Source organism: Orcinus orca, chromosome 17 (assembly GCF_937001465.1).
Source record: "Orcinus orca chromosome 17, mOrcOrc1.1, whole genome shotgun sequence".
NCBI lineage: Eukaryota > Metazoa > Chordata > Mammalia > Artiodactyla > Delphinidae > Orcinus > Orcinus orca.
Window position 1 is genome coordinate 49,431,771 of NC_064575.1, and position 16,835 is coordinate 49,448,605.

The 16,835-nt window shown below is 44.0% G+C and overlaps 1 protein-coding gene across 3 annotated transcripts in view; it reads left to right on the plus strand.

The window, feature by feature from the left end:
• The window catches only part of MATN2 (matrilin 2), a 155,336-nt gene that overhangs the window by 89,913 nt on the left and 48,588 nt on the right, over nt 1-16,835 (plus strand). For all 3 annotated transcript variants that reach the window (XM_033438230.2, XM_033438232.2, XM_033438233.2), the window contains one exon: nt 7,421-7,543. In XM_033438230.2, the coding sequence (XP_033294121.1) occupies nt 7,421-7,543 (123 nt within the window). The remainder of the gene's footprint in view (nt 1-7,420; nt 7,544-16,835) is intronic.

The window sequence follows — 16,835 nt, forward strand, 5'->3', positions numbered from 1 at the left end:
TTGGGACTTCAACAAATGAATTTAAGGTGGGAAGACAGAATTTAGCCCAGAACACTTCCTTATTGCTATCAAAATCAATAGGAAGCTTTCTCTGAGTTTTGAACTCCTACATGTAAGAATTCAGTCATGCCCTGGGTAAGAGAGGTTTTGTGAATCTGACTCTGTGAGTGTGTCTTATATATACTCAGCAAGTAAACTGGTTCTACCATTTCTCTAAATGACAGATTTGGTTTTTCTTAGTCTGTCATCAACACACTTCAAAACCCAAACATTCCTCCGTAAAATATCCTGTTTCTTCTAAGGCCATCCTCTTTGCAGACTGATCCCTGCTGGGAGACCTTGGTATCTGACCAGATTGTAAATCAGAGACTGTCAATCTTAGGCTTTATTACCTTGCGCCAAATAGGAGACAGAGGAGCGATTTCTCACGTGTTAGGCTGAGACTGGCTTCCGACCCTGAGATTTTAGCACTTTGTGATCTGGAGGGCCGAAGGACGACAACCAAGGAATTCATCTTTCTGGTTGTAGAGAGTAGAATTTTCAGGCAAAATGACCAAGGAAGGATTTCGTTGAAGTAGGAGAGGACTTGGAACAACAGTCCTCTGAGTTACACACATAAGTCACCTCCATACATCCACCCCCTAAACTTGGCCTCCCTTATTTTTTTTTTTTTTAACATTTTTATTGGGGTATAATTGCTTTACAATGGTGTGTTAGTTTCTGCTTTATAACAAAGTGAATCAGTTAAACATATACATATGTTCCCGTATCTCTTCCCTCTTGCATCTCCCTCCCTCCCACCCTCCCTATCCCACCCCTCCAGGCGGTCACAAAGCACCGAGCTGATCTCCCTGTGCCATGCGGCTGCTTCCCGCTAGCTAGGCCTCTCTTTTTATAAGTACAATTTGGCAACCAAGGAAGTTATGCAAAGAACCCAAAACATGCAGCGAAGGATGTCAGAGTTGAACGGACTGGAGCTCTCTCACCCTTAGAAAGCTTTTAGGTTCACGTGCCCAGAAGTGGGCTCTTCCGTGTCTCACGATGCCCGTCTCTGCTGTCCCCAGAGGTCTGGCAGTGAGCCAGCGGGTGGCCCTCAAATCAAAGTGGGGTTTGACACCTTCAGGTTTTACAGGCCAGGGTCTTGGGACCCAGGAATGCTTGAATCCTGCCTTGCCAATCTCCCCTTTTCCCTTCAGTTCCCCGGAGAGCCGTGCACACTAGAAACAAAACCAACACGAGAATCAAAGTCCAGGAGAAAACTTCTTATCCTGTGAGATTGGCTAATAGATGAAAATTTTCATTTAAAGAGCAGAATCATGGAAAATGCATCTCCAAACCTACCTTAAGCATTTACACTTTCTTTCAAACACATGAATGTACCTATAATAAAAATTGCTTTTGGGCTTCCCTGGTGGCTCAGTGGTTGAGAGTCCGCCTGCTGGTGCAGGGGACGCGAGTTCGTGCCCTGGTCTGGGAGGATCCCACGTGCCGCAAAGCGGCTGGGCCCGTGGGCCATGACCGCTGGGCCTGCGCGTCCGGAGCCTGTGCTCCACAGCGGGAGAGGCCGCAGCGGTGAGGGGCCCGCGTACCGCAACAACAACAACAACAAAAAGTTGCTTTTGATTACTCTTCCAAAAATTACTAATTTTAAGTTCATTTTTAAAATATGATTTAAAAAGATCTTTCTTGCATAAATCATACCCATAATGTGTTGTCTATGGTTTTCAATTTTGATTTTTTAAAAATTGGAGCAAGAATTTGAAGACTTTGGGCTTCCCTGGTGGCACAGTGGTTAAGAATCCGCCTGCCAGTGCAGGGGGCACGGGTTCAAGCCCTGGTCTGGGAAGATCCCACATGCCGCGAGCAACTAAGCCCGTGCACCACAACTACTGAGCCTGCGCTCTAGAGCCCACGAGCCACAACTACTGAGCCCATGTGCCACAACTACTGAAGCCCGCGCGCCCTAGAGCCCGTGCTCTGCAACAAGAGAAGCCACCGCAATGAGAAACCTGTGCACCGCTACGAAGAGTAGCCCCGCTCACCTCAACTAGAGAAAGCCCGCGCGCAGCAATGAAGACCCAACACAGCCATAAATAAATAAATTAATTAATTAAAAAAAGAATTTGAAGATTTCTGTAAAACAGTCTAAGGGCAGAATCTGTAAATTTTTATGAAATTTTCCCTAGTCCTTTACGTGTTTCATCTATGCCTGGTTCTAGAGAAATTTTGGTTAGCAGATTGCCTTAATTCTTTCCAAAGCTTTCAACTTGTTTTTTTCTTTTTTTAAAATTCAATTCGTTTTAATGCTTACTTATATTTAATTGGGTTTTATAGTATTTCAATTAATTACAATAATGTGTACAAATGGCATATAAAAGTTTGGAAACAAAAACAACTTTGATTCATTTTAACAGTCGTTTTTAAATGTTCACATGCATCAGAATCACATGGAGAGCTTGTTAAAACACATATTCTTGGACCCCATACACAGAGTTTCTGATTCAGTAGGTCTGGGGTGGGGCCTGAGAGTTTGCATTCCTAAGAAGTTCTCAAGGGATGATTGTTGCAGTTGGGTCACCACCACACTTAGACAACTGATGCTTTATAAGCGTACAGTCAGTCAACAGGAAAAGTATATAGGTGCTCTGGAGCACAAGTGTTCCTCCAGGGCTGCTTTATAAGCATGAAACCCAGGGACTTCCCTGGTGGTGTAGTGGTTGGGAACCCACCTGCCAACGCAGGGGACGTGGGTTCGATCCCTGGTCCAGGAAGATCCCACATGCCACGGAGCAACCAAGCCCGTGCACCACAACTACTGAGCCTGCACTCTAGAGCCCGCGAGCCACACCTACTGAGCCCACGTGCCACAACTACTGAAGCCTGCATGCCTAGAGCCTGTGCTCCACAACAAGAGAAGCCACCACAATGAGAAGCCCACGCACCGCAACAAAGAGTAGCCCCTGCTCGCCGCAACTAGAGAAAGCCTGCGTGCAGCAATGAAGACCCAACGCAGCCAAAAAGAAAGAAAGAAAGAAAGAATAAGCATGCAGCCCAGCCAACAAGAGAAGTGCACAGGTATTCGAAAGCACAGGGGTTCCAATAACCTTGAGCATTTAGCGTGTTCTGGGCATCAGGTCCCATATTTTCAGAGGGCATGAAAAGCAGTGATTGATCGGAAGTTGGTTGAGTGGAGGTCAATTAAAAGAGCTGCTTCTGTGCAACTTTATTCACACGTCATCCAATATTGGATACTGTGCTCTAGAGCATTCTGGGAAAAAAGGGGAGATTGGAGTATGTGGCTTAGACTTTAGGTCTAAGCAAAGTTTCTAGTCTCTCCCCAGTCTAATATGGGGCCAGTGTCTCTCTGAGGGCTGGGCACAGAGATTATACCCCATGGTGTGTAAGAGGAAGTTCGAGAGAGAGGCAGAGTCTGAGTTTCAGCCTTTTAGGTACAGTGACCTGCCCACTCATCATCGTGGTGCTGTCAGGGGCGTGGAACGTTTGTGTCAGGTAGATGAGCAGCTCTTCCGTTTGGAAGGGATACTAACGAGTGGGTGGCCTGAGGTGGGCGCAGCTGACTGACAGCAGACACCCATATCAGGGGTTGGGAGATTTGCAAGATGGCAGCTCAGGCCCAGCACAAGGAGGTTGCAGATGGGGAGTGTCTCCTGCTGATACAGGTTAGTGTGGGCTACAGCAAGGCCCACTCCTGTGACATGTGGCCTGGGGCACGTGCCAGTGCTTGGTATCCTTTATCTGTGCCCTCAGTGTCTCCAGTTATTTGTTTAATGATACAGTAATTTTTTTTTTTTTAATATTTATTTATTTGGCTGCGCTGGGTCTGAGTTGCAGCATGTGGGATCTTCATTGCCATGTGCCGGATCTTCGTTGCCCCATGTGGGATCTTTTAGTTGCGGCATGTGGGTTCTTAGTTGCAGCATGTGGGATCTAGCTCCCCGGCCAGGGATCGAGCCCAGGCCACCTGCACTGGGAGCGTGGACTCTTAACCACTGGACCACCAAGGAAGTCCTGATACATTGGTTCTTAAAAGATGAGACATTAACTTTTAGAAGGATCTGGTGCTAGCTCAAAATTTATATTTTGACTCAACTCCAGGAACTGGCTAATGTCCACGATGTTCAGATCCTAAGACTGTATGAATGCACTGTTCCCACCAGAATTGCTTGCATATTAAAATCACAAATATGAGGTGCTGTTAGAACTCTTTAGGGAGTGAAGCTACAAAAAATCAATAACTTAACAGAAACTTAATGAAGCTTGGGAGCTAAAGAATAAACAACACATGTCATTACCCTTTAAAAATCTTTAGCTTTTCCCCTCGCATCTTTTGATTACTGTGTTAAGTATGTAATATCTTCTCAATGCGTGGTTTTGCTCTTTTAAATTGTGCATGTGTATTGATTTGCAGGTTCCATTTCCTTGTTATTATTTACAAAGTTTTGATATTCAGATATCCTAAATCATTATATAGAGGGAAACATTTTTTAAGGAAAAAAAATATCATCCTTAATCCTACTACCTTGCCTACACAGCAAGCATTTTTATTTCTAATTTTCAGGTTCTGCCTTAGAGCCATATTTTACCTGGATATAATCACTGTAAATATACAACTTTCAGATCTTCTTCTTTCACCAACTCGTAATTGTCTTCCTATTTATAGTTATGTTAGAATTATAATGTTAATAACTACCTACTGCCCCAAATGGAACTCCTGAGAGTTCCCTGCAAAACCTACACCTTCCCCATCCCTGAGTCCGCCTTAATCCCTCCCTTTTTCCCTCACCTCACCTCTAATCCGACAGGAATCTTACTGACCCCACTTTCAACCTGGTGTGTTATTGACAGTTCTCTAGGGCTGCCACAACAAAGAATCACAAACCAGGTGACTGAAAACAACAGAAATGTATTGCCTCCTAGCTCTGGGGGCTGGAAGTCTGACATCAAAGTGCTGGCAGGACCATGCCCCCTCTGGACCTTGTAGGGGAGAACCCTTCCTTGCTTCTGACGGTGGGTGTTGGTCCCCGGCACTCCTCAGCTTACAGCTGCATCACTCCCATCTGTCTTCACGTGGCATTCTTCTCTTCCTATAAGGACACCAGTCATATTGGATTAGGCCCCAGACTAATGACCTCATCTTACCTTGATTGTATTTGCAAAGACCCTATTTCCAAATAAGTTCACATTCACAGGTATCTTTTTAGGGGGACACACCTCAACCCAGAGGACCACCCCTCTCTCTCCGCCCCACCTCCTTCCTGCATTGTTCTGGTTTACCTCCCCCCGCCCCTCCAGTTCCTCACTGATTATTGTACTAGCCTCCTAGCTGGTTTTCTACTGTCACATTTGCCTGCTATGGTCTATTCTTGATTCCTTTGTTCAGAACCCTCCAGAGACTCCCTAATCACTCAGAGTAAAAGCCAAAGTCCTGGCAGTGGCCCTACGGTCCCTCCTGATCTGCACTTGTTCTCACCTCTCACCCCTCTCTGCTCCAGCCACTCTGGAATCTTTGCTGATTCTCCAGCTCACCAGGCATATTCCCACCTCTGGGCCTTTGCACCTGCTGTTGTTCCCTTTGCCCGGGACGCTCCCTCCCAGATATCCACCATACCTCATGCAAGGGCCCATACCTCATGCAAGACTCTGCCCAACTGCCACCTTCCTGACCACTGCTATTACATCATACCCTCACTCTCACCCACCCTGCCACAGTCTCTGTTCCTTTGTGCCATTTTATTTTTCTCCAGAACACTCTCCACCTTCTAAGAGACTGTGTTCTTTCCTTGTTTGTTTTCTTTTTTATCTACCACCACCATCCAAATGGAAGCTTCTCTAGGACTGGGGTTTTTGTCTGTTTTGTTATTTGTTCCATCCTTAGCACCTAAAATAGGGCCAGGCCCAGAGTAGGTGCTCGGAGAATATTCGTAGGATTAATGAGAAGTAGGCCAGCACATTTTCTCGTAACTTACTAAACCATTTATCCTTATTAAATGTTCATCTTATTTTCCTAATTTTTTGGTCACTGTAAATAATGCTGCTGTAAATAGCTTATTCTGTATAGTTAATTTCCTCCTTTTTTTCAACTATTTCTTGGGGCCCCATTTCCAGAGTGAACATTGTCAAATGTCCTTCCAGAAGAATTTTTATCAGTTCATAATGCCACCCACTATTAATGATCGGACTCTGTTTCCATGCTCCCTTGCCACCATTGGATTTTTTTTAAATTAATTAATTAATTTATTTATTTTTGGCTGCATTGGGTCTTCATTGCTGCACGCGGGATTTCTCTAGTTGCAGCGAGCGGGGGCTACTCTTCGTTTCGGTGCGTGGGATTCTCATTGTGGTTGCTTCTCTTGTTGTGGAACACAGGCTCTAGGTGCACGGGCTTCAGTAGTTGTGGCACACGGGCTCAGTAGTTGTGGCTTGTGGGCTCTAAAGTGCAGGCTCAATATTTGTGGCACACGGGCTTAGTTGCTTCGCAACACGTGTGATCTTCCCGGACCAGGGTTTGGACCCGTGTGCCCTGCATTGGCAGGCAGATTCTTTTTTTTTTTAACATCTTTATTGGAGTATAATTGCTTTTCATTGTTGTGTTAGTTTCTGCTGTATAACAAAGTGAATCAACTATATGTATACATATATCCCCATATTCCCTCCCTCTTGTGTCTCCCGCCCACCCTCCCTATCCCACCCCTCCAGGTGGTCACAAAGCACCGAGCTGATCTCCCTGTGCTATGTGGGTGCTTCCCACTAGCTATCTCTTTTACATTTGGTAGTGTATATATGTCATTGCCACTCTCTCACTTCATCCCAGCTTCCCCTTCTCCCTCCCCTGTCCTCAAGTCCATTCTCTACACCTGCGTCTTTATTCCTGTCCTGCCCCTAGGTTCTTCAGAACCTTTTTTTTTTTTTAGATTCCATATATATGTGTTAGCATACGGTATTTGTTTTCCTCTTTCTGACATACTTCACTCTGTATGACAGACTCTGGGTCCATCCACCTCGCTACAAATAGCTCAATTTCGTTTCTTTTCATGGCTGAGTAATATTCCATTGTATATATGAGCCACATCTTCTTTATCCATTCATCTGTCGATGGACACTTAGGTTGCTTCCATGTCCTGGCTATTGTAAATAGTTCTGGCAGGCGGATTCTTAACCACTGAGCCACCAGGGAAGTCCTGTAAGTTCTTTAGGATCTTCTGATATGAATTGTCTGATCCAGACTCCTGATTTTTTTTTTTCAGAAGGGAGATTTTAGATTCATATTTATTTATCCATCCTTTTCTGGGGGCAAAAGTATTAATCCTTACTTATATTTGTTATAAGTATGTTTCCATTCTACAATGCCCTTTACCTCTGTTTGTGTTTCTACTTAAACTCTGTGTTTTAATCTTTACAGCTGTGGACTACTGTGCCTCAGAAAACCACGGATGTGAACATGAGTGTGTAAACACCGACACCTCCTACTTTTGCCGGTGCCCTAAAGGATTTGCTCTTAACCCGGATAAGAAAACATGCACAAGTAAGTGACACACATACACACATATTTTTTGATGCTACTGCTATAAGCACTGTGGCTGAGGAAATCTTCCAAGCACAGGATTATGTGCTGGGGTTAGGGGGCCTTTTACCTTCTGCCCTATTCCTCCTTTGTCAGGCCTTTCTTAACTTGTCCTAAGACCGTAGCCCACTCTATCTCAGTGTCACCCTTCACAGCATCTGACAACAGTATGTATCTTTGATCGGAGACCACATGTCGGAGTGTTCCTCCAGCATCTACAGAGCGTGCTGACAATCAGACCATCTTACTTCATGCTGGCTCAGCCTGCCTGTGCCCACCAGTGTTAACAGGGCTTAAGAAATACTTTCACTGCAGCTTTGTGGCTTGTGGGCTGCAGCTCTGACTCCACACAAGTAAAGGGAAATCTCTGAGCCAAAAGGCTCAGAGACTGTGGTTGCCCCTGGGTGGGGGAGGAGTTGGTGGAGGGCATTTTGCAAAGAACTGCTCAGTGTTTGTTTGAGCTATTTAGTTCTATTTTAACTATATGCATCCACATCAGAATTAATTTGAGCTCCCCAAATCTGACTATAACAATTTATAAACTGACGGTGGTCGTTCGTTTTGTAAAAGGATTCCAGAAACATTCTTTTAAATGTAAAGATATGTCAGAGCACGTAAGGGATTGTGTGTGGATAATTATCACCCTATAGAAAGGTTCACTTGAGAAAGTTTGTTTTTAAAGTATTGGGGCCCAGCACGTTTAAAAAGTGACATTTAATAGCAATTTAGAATAAAGTCACCTCTGAAACGTCCGTCAGTGAGAAAACAGGATTTCAATTCATAAAAAGTTCATGTACCCACAGCCTTTCTAACTACGTCTATTATGTAAAGCAGGATATGCCTGCATAGTTTTTAAAAAGCATCCCCCGCAAAACTCCTGAAACATCAGCTTGCTTTTCAGTCCCTCCCTGCGTATCAACAGTTTATAAGCACCAGAGCTAGAGGCAGGGGTCTACGATAAAACTGTAAGGGGCACAGGAAGTCAAAACATACATTTCTGGACCCCAAACCACATGCCAATAGCAGTGAACAAGGCCAGGTCCTTCCTGGAGGAGATATCTCGGCTGAGTCGAAGGCAGAGCCATCCTTCACCAGGTAAAGAAGAGTGAGATGTAGGTGGCCAGGAGGAGGAAAGATGTGCAACATGTCAGCCAGGCAGACCCATCTCCACAACTGGCCTACGGTTGCTTATGGACCGAATAAGAGAAAGAGTGAATGGACTGTTCTGTTCCTAGTCTTCCTTCCTTCTGAATATTATGAGCTGTGAGCCAGCGGCCTGGGCTGGGGTAGCATTCGGGGAGTTGTGGCTGCTGGGCTGATGAGTCAGTTCTGTCCATCAAAGGGGAGGCCACATGCCGCCCAGGGCAGTTCAAATCCCAGTTCATCTGCATTTTTGCTGGATGATCCTTTTTTTGTGGTTTGCGGGCCTCTCACTGTTGTGGCCTCTCCCGCTGCGGAGCACAGGCTCCGGACGCGCAGGCTCAGAGGCCACGGCTCGCGGGCCCAGCCGCTCCGCAGCACGTGGGATCTTCCCGGACCGGGACACGAACCCGCGTCCCCTGCATCGGCAGGCGGACTCTTAACCACTGCGCCACCAGGGAAGCCCTTGCTGGCTGATCTTGGGCAGGTTATGCCTCAGTTGCCTCAGCTGTAATGGGGGAGATAATACCGCCTCCTCCATGGTGTTGTCTTGAAGGCTCAATGAGAGAATTCATCTAAACCGTTTAGCACGTGGCCTGGTGCCAAGCAAATTCTTGAAGGGATGACACTGGCTTCAAAAAGACTTTAAATTGGGATCTACTGAGAATATACCACGTGCCTGGGGTAAGTTTAATAGCGCCTAAAAAATTCAAACTTCAAGACTTCTGCTGGAGGCTGCTTGGGAACACAAGCCACACAGAGCAGCTCAGTCACCTGCAAGGCGTTATATGACCAAAGTCTCCCAGGGCGACACAGACAAGACTCATGGTAGGAGTTAAGGGAAGGAGGAGGCCAGCTGGACGAGAAGAGGTGGGGATGCGGCTGCCGCCCTGGGACGAGGCCTGGAGGGACACATGTATCCTCTCCAGTCTCCTTCCTGCCTCTGTAGCACTCCTTCCCTGGCTGGGAAGGTCACCTGACCTCACCGCCTCCCTCCTTCCCTCGCTGGGAAGGTCACCTGACCTCACCGCCGGCCCCTGTTCCCAGAGCCTCACCATCAACATGGCACCTATCCCGAATCTCACGGGATGTGGAGAATGACAAGCCCCAGGACAGTACAAACAGGGAGACCCTAGAAGTAGATGGTGCTGTGCAGGGGACCTGGGAGAGGAGTTCTAGCTGAAAGTCAGGGGAGGGACTGGTCCAGCTGTGAGGTCTCACCGGCTAGGCACGGAGCCTGGCAGTTCAGCTGTCTCTGGGCCCTGTTGGAGTCAAGACCCAGAAGTGGGCCCCCCACCAATGTGTGGGCAGAGAAGAGTGCTGGGCAATCAGCCTCCGGGAGATGAGTCCCCTAGAAGGGTCCCCTTCCTGCTATGCTTGGGGGCGCGGCAGGGAGCCAGACCTGGGGAGGGGACTGGCAAGAGAATAGAATCCCCCCCCCCGGAGGACTTGGAAGGCTGTGAGAGCAGGGAATAAGGCAGTTCAGCTGTAAGAACCAAGACACTTGGGAATGCTCCAGATCTCTGACAAAAACAGGAACACAAACTGAGAAATAGCGACCAGTTAAGAGGACAGAAACACAAGATGGAGGTGAAAGCTCAGAATCAAGGCAGGGATCCTGTTTTTAATTAATGAGGTATCACATCAGCTTCCCGCCAAGTCAGAGCCTGGCTGCTGCTGTGATGGTGAGAGATTTAAAACAGGTTCTTCCCGTTCCTCATCAACTTGCAGAAAATGAAGTAAAAGAAACTCAGTTCCTTAAATTTGAGTCTCTATTTTTTTTTATAAATTTATTTATTTATTTATGGCTTCCTTGGGTCTTCGCTGCTGCGCGCAGGCTTTCTTTAGTTGCCGTGAGCGGGGGCTACTCTTTGTTGCGGTGCACGGGCTTCTCATTGCAGTGGCTTTGCTTGTTGCAGAGCACGGGCTCTAGGCACGCGGGCTCAGTAGTTGTGGCTCACGGGCTCTAGAGCACAGGCTCAGTAGTTGTGGCGCACGGGCTTCGTTGCTCCGTGGCATGTGGGATCTTCCCGGACCAGGGCTTGAACCCGTGTCCCCTCCATTGGCAGGTGGATTCTTAACCACTGCACCACCAGGGAAGCCCCTGAGTCTCTATTTTTAACCAAAAGTATATTTGAAAGCGAATCCAACTAGTAAGTGTGCAATTATTGTCTAAAAAATATAGACTTGTCAATGTAATATACCAGCATGATTAATTTATGATTAAGCCGAAATGTACATAATAGAGCTTTATGTTCCTGAACAAATCATATAATTAAAATATGTAAGTAGTGTTCAGTTCTTTACCCTAAAGCATCCCATACAAATCCATCTGAATGTTTTCTAGAGGGGAGAAGGGTAGAAATATGCAGGTACCATCAATTTGCAAAATATTGGCAAGACTTTTTTTTTTTTTACTGTGGTAAACTATACATAATATAAAATTTTCCATTGTAACCATTTTTAAGTGTGCAGTTCAGTGGCATTAAGTACATTCATGCTGTTGTACAACTATCACCACTGTCCAGCTGCAGAGCTTTTTCATCTCCCTAAACTGAACCTCTGTACCCATTAAATAATAATTCCCCCCTCCCCTTTCTTCCCCACCACCCCTGGCAACCACCATTCTACTTTCTGTCTCTATGAATTTGGCTACTCTAGGTACCTCATGCAGGTGGGATCATACAATATTTGTCCCTCTGTGATTGGCTTATTTCACTTAGCATAATGTCCTCAAGTTTCATCCATGATGTAGCATGTGTCATAATTTCCTTCCTCTTTAAGGCTGAATAATATTCCATGTATGTATACACCACATTTTGTTTATTCATCCTCTTGTGTTGCTTCCACCTCTTGGTTATTATGAATAATGCTGCTATGAGCATGGGTGTACACGTATCTGTTCAAGTCCCTGCTTTCAGCTCTTGGGCATATACTTAGAAGTGGAATTGCTGAATATTATGGGGACAAGATTTTTACAGGTCCATAGAAACCGTTACTCCTGAACTGGCACGAGAGCATTCTCAGATGCTCAGGGTCTTTTCAGGAGACAGGGATTTGTGTCTTTGGTATCAAGGAGACTGTGGGTTTCATGTCTAATGCTTAATCATCTAACACCTGTAATGTTGAGTAAGGGCAGTTGTTGACGTCGCATTTTGCATCTTCCTGTTTATTACTTACTGGCTTTGAGATCATTATTTTTCGGGCTCCATTGATAACTTGGTTGACATTTCTATCCTTATTTTTCAAATAGGAGTGCTTTCACAAAGTACCAAATGAATATTAATACTTGCATTAAAAATGAAACACAGAGTCCGCCTGGAGGGGTGGGGTAGGGAGGGTGGGAGGGAGGGAGACGCAAGAGGGAAGAGATATGGGAACATATGTATATGTATAACTGATTCACTTTGTTATAAAGCAGAAACTAACACACCATTGTAAAGCAATTATACCCCAATACAGATGTTAAAAAAAAATGAAACACAGACACAGGAAATAATTTTTTACTGCATCAGCAATAGACGAACTAGAATGTATCAGTCTCTGGGTTTCCTGGCCAGCTTGCTGTTAGCCTGCTGAGCCCCAGTATCTTCTTACAGCCTGCAATATGCCACTTGCTTTCGTAAGACCTGTTTCCTTGAATCAAAGACTCTCAGTTGGTAAAAATAGAGTCGCCAAATGATCCAGCAATCCCACTCCTGGGCATATATCCAAACAAAACTATAATTTAAAAAGTTACCCCTGGGCTTCCCTGGCGGCGCAGTGGTTGAGAGTCCGCCTGCCGATGCAGGGGACACGGGTTCGTGCCCCGGTCCGGGAGGATCCCACGTGCCGCGGAGCGGCTGGGCCCGTGAGCCATGGCCGCTGAGCCTGCGCGTCCGGAGCCTGTGCTCCGCAACGGGAGAGGCCGCAACGGTGAGAGGCCCGCGTACCGCAAAAAAAAAAAAAAAAAGTGACCCCTATGTTCATAGCAGCACTATTCACAATAGGCAAGACACGGAAACAACCTAAATGTCCACTGACAGATGAATGGATAAAGAAGATGTGGTACATTTATACAATGGAGTATTACTTAGCCATAAAAAATAATGAAATAATGTCATTTGCAGTTACATGGAAGGACCTAGAGATTATCATACTAAGTGAAGTAAGTCAGAAAGAGAAAGACAAATGCCATATGGTATCACTTATATGTGGAATCTAAAATATGACACAAATGAATTTACCTACGAAATGGAAACAGACTCACAGACATAGAGAACAGACTTATGGTTGCCAAGGGGGAGGGAGGCTTGGGGAAGGGTGGATTGAGAGTTTGGGATTAGCAGATGCAAACTATTATATATAGAATGGATAAACAACAAGGACCTACTGTATAGCACAGGGAACTATATTCAATATCCTGTGATAAATGATAATGGAAAAGAAAATAAATGTGCTTTCTTTAAAAAAAAGACTCAGTTGAAAGAGACCTTCAAGTTCAACCTGCTTCTAGCCCAACCACCCATCCTACAATATCCTCACTGTGTCATCATCCAGCCTCCACTTGAATACCCCTACTGACAGGACACTCACTACACCCCCTGCAGTGCATTTCACTTTGTACAGCTCTGACTCTTAGAAAGTGATTCCTTACACTGACCTGATCACTACTTCCTTGCACTTTGAGACCAACAGGACAAATTAAGCTTCTCACATTTTCCTGTTCACTAAGAATGAGTCATATCCGAATAATTTTATTTCATTTAGTAGACTAGCCAGGCATGGAAAATGTGGAAGCAACTATCTAGACTCTAACAGACATTCCATCAATTTGCTAAAGACATCCCCACGCCCCATAGACCGGATGGAGAAATGTGTGCTGGATGAAAGAGTCATTGGTTGAGTTCATAACTGGCCGAATGTCTGAGCTGAGATCCTCCTGGAGGGAAGTGTTTAAACAGCCTGGCCAGAAGCATCACGGAGGGTTCACGAGCTGTCTTCTGTTCTTAGTGACTCCTTGTTGGTTCTTAGTGGGCAGTGTTTACACATCTAAACTTTCACAAAACACTCCATTAAGAGTAATACCAGTAACCATTTATTTATTCAACAAATACCTGTCGATCGCCTACTATGTGCCAGATACATTTGTAGATACTGGGAATGCAGTGGTAAATAAAACAGACCAAGAACCTCTTGTACTTATGGAGCGTACATTCTATTGGAGCAGGGTAACAGAGGATTACAAGTCTCAACAAGAAAGTGACATTTGGTCAAAAACTTGAAGCAGGTGAGGGAAGGAGGAAACTTTTGAAGCAGAGGAAACAGCACTGGTGCAAAGGCCCTGAGGCAGAAACTGTGATGCCTGGCAGTGTTGAGGGACAGCAAGAAAGTCCACATGACTAGATTAGAGTGAGAGATAGTGAGGCAGGTGTTATGGTCCATAGTGCATACAGCTTGCCCTCTCCACAGTCATACATTCGCTTCCTATCTCCCCAAATTCCAGCGATCCCTAGGAGCTCATGGTCACTCCCCTATGCTGAGCTCCCAAACAGGCTTTGTTTGTTTGCCTATATCTTGTGTGTCAGGTATAGACATCAGAAGCTATAAATATTGTTCCTAGCAATGTTCCCTGATTATTTTCTTCTCCAAATTACTGGGCACCTCCCACACCGTTCTTTTTTCTATTTTATTTCTGCCATTTTCCATGGCAACTAGTCTCACAATTATGTATGCGTATATTTATTTTTAACACCTTTTCTAATTGCAAAAGTAATATAGACTCATTGTAGAAAACTGGATAGTATAGAAATGAAATTGTATAAAATGAAATGATCTGTAATCTTATCACCCAGCAATAACCATTGTTAATACTGATTTGCTACATTTCTCTTGGTCTTTCTTTTTAATGCTTATGTATATATTTTTATAGAGTTGAGATCATAGAGTATAACATTAAATCATGAGCATTTTCACATGTCATTTAAACTTTATCAAAAGCATTTTAATGTCCGCGTAATATCCTATCATATGTATGTATCACAGTTTGTTCAGCACTTTTTTGGCTGTTTAAATTGTATTGTGATAAATGTTCTTGCATATAAATCTTTGCATTTCTGATCATTTTCTTAGGAACAAAACATGAAAGGAAATTTATTGAGTCAAAGGCTATTAACATTTTTAAGGCTTTTGATGTATATTACAAAATTATTTTCCAAAAACTTTGTACCATTTTTTTATACTATACCATAAAATTGCCTGATTTTTTAAAATAAATTTATTTATTTATTTATTTTTGGTGGCGTCGGGTCTTTGTTGTTGTGTGCAGGCTTTCTCTAGTTGCAGTGAGCGGGGGCTACTCTTCGTTGCAGTGTGCGGGCTTCTCATTGCAGTGGCTTCTCTTGTTGCAGAGCACGGGGCTGTAGGCACGCAGGCTTCAGTAGCTGTGGCTCGAAGGCTCTAGAGCACACGCTCAGTAGTTGTGAGGCACGGGCTTAGTTGCTCCGCGGCATGTGGGATCTTCCCGGACCAAGGCTCCAACGTGTGTCTCCTGCATTGGCAGGTGGATTCTTAACCACTGCGCCACCCGGGAAGCCCAAATTGCCTGATTTTAAAACTTTTTGTTAATTTACTAGGAGAAAACTTTTTCTCATTGCTTTATTTATTATCATGTCTTTAGTTACCGTTTCTTCATAAAATTATGTATGTCCAACTTATAAATGTATGTTTGTTGGTGTTATTTGATTAATGAACAATCTGTTCCATTATAAGAGATTATATATAAGTGACTCCTATAAGCTCCATGAAGGAAAGGTCTGTACTTTTGCCCGCTGCTGATTCCATTGCCTGGCCCATGGTAGATGTTCAGAGAATATTTATTGAATGATTTAGTGAATAGTGAGGTTAACACTTTTTCACAAAGTTAGTAGACATTCAAAGAAAGGAAGTATATATCTGAGCTGAAATTAAAGAAATAGATAATAGGAAACCAACAGAGAAAACTGGTAAAATCAAAAAGTGGTTTTTTGAAATTAGTAAAATTTATGAATCTCTAGCCGCACTGGTCAGGGGGGAAAAAACAGAGAAGACACAAATGACCGATATCAGGAATGAGAGAGTGGACATCACTGCAGATCCTATAAACATTGGAAGGATAATAAGGGAAAATGATAAACAAATTTATGCCAATAACTTCAGCAACTTAGATTAAATAGACAAATTCCTTGAAAGACCCAAACTACTAATTGTTTTTTCTTTTCCATTATGGTTTATTACAGGATACTGAATATAGTTCCCTGTGCTATACAATAGGACCTTGTTGTTTATCCATTCTATATATAATAGTTTGCATCTGCTAATCCCAAACTCCCAATCCACCCTTCTCCAACCCTCCCTCCCCCTTGGCAACCACAAGTCTGTTCTCTGTGTCTGTGAGTCTGTTTCCATTTCATAGATAAGTTCATTTGTGTCATATTTTAGATTCCACATATAAGTGATACCATATGGTATTTGTCTTTCTCTTTCTGACTTACTTCACTTAGTATGGTAATCTCTAGGTCCATCCATGTAATTTCAAATGGCATTATTTCATTCTTTTTTATGGCTAAGTAACATGCCATTGGAAATGAGTACCGTGTCTTCTTTATCCATTCATCTGTCGATGGACACTTTTTTCCATGTCTTGGCTATTGTAAATAGTGCTGCTATGAATACAAGGGTACATGTATCTCTTTGAATTACAGTTTTTTTGTATATATGCTCAGGAGTGGGGTTGCTGGATCATATGGCAACTCTAGTTTTAGTTTTCTGAGGAGCCTCCGTACTGTTCTCCATAGTGGCTGCACCAATTTATGTTCCTACGAACAGTATAGGAGGGTTTCCTTTTCAACCTTTCCAGCATTTTATTCGTAGACTTTTTAATGGTGGCCATTCTGACCAGTGTGAGGTGGTACCTCACTGTGATTTGGTTTGCATTTCTCTAATAATTAGTGATGTTGACCATATTTTCATGTGCCTGTTGGCCATCTGTATATCTTCTTTGGAGAAATGTCTATTTCTGTCTTCTGCCCACTTTCTGATTGGGTTGTTTGTTTTCTTATTATTGAGTTGTATGAGCTGTTTGTATATTTTAGAA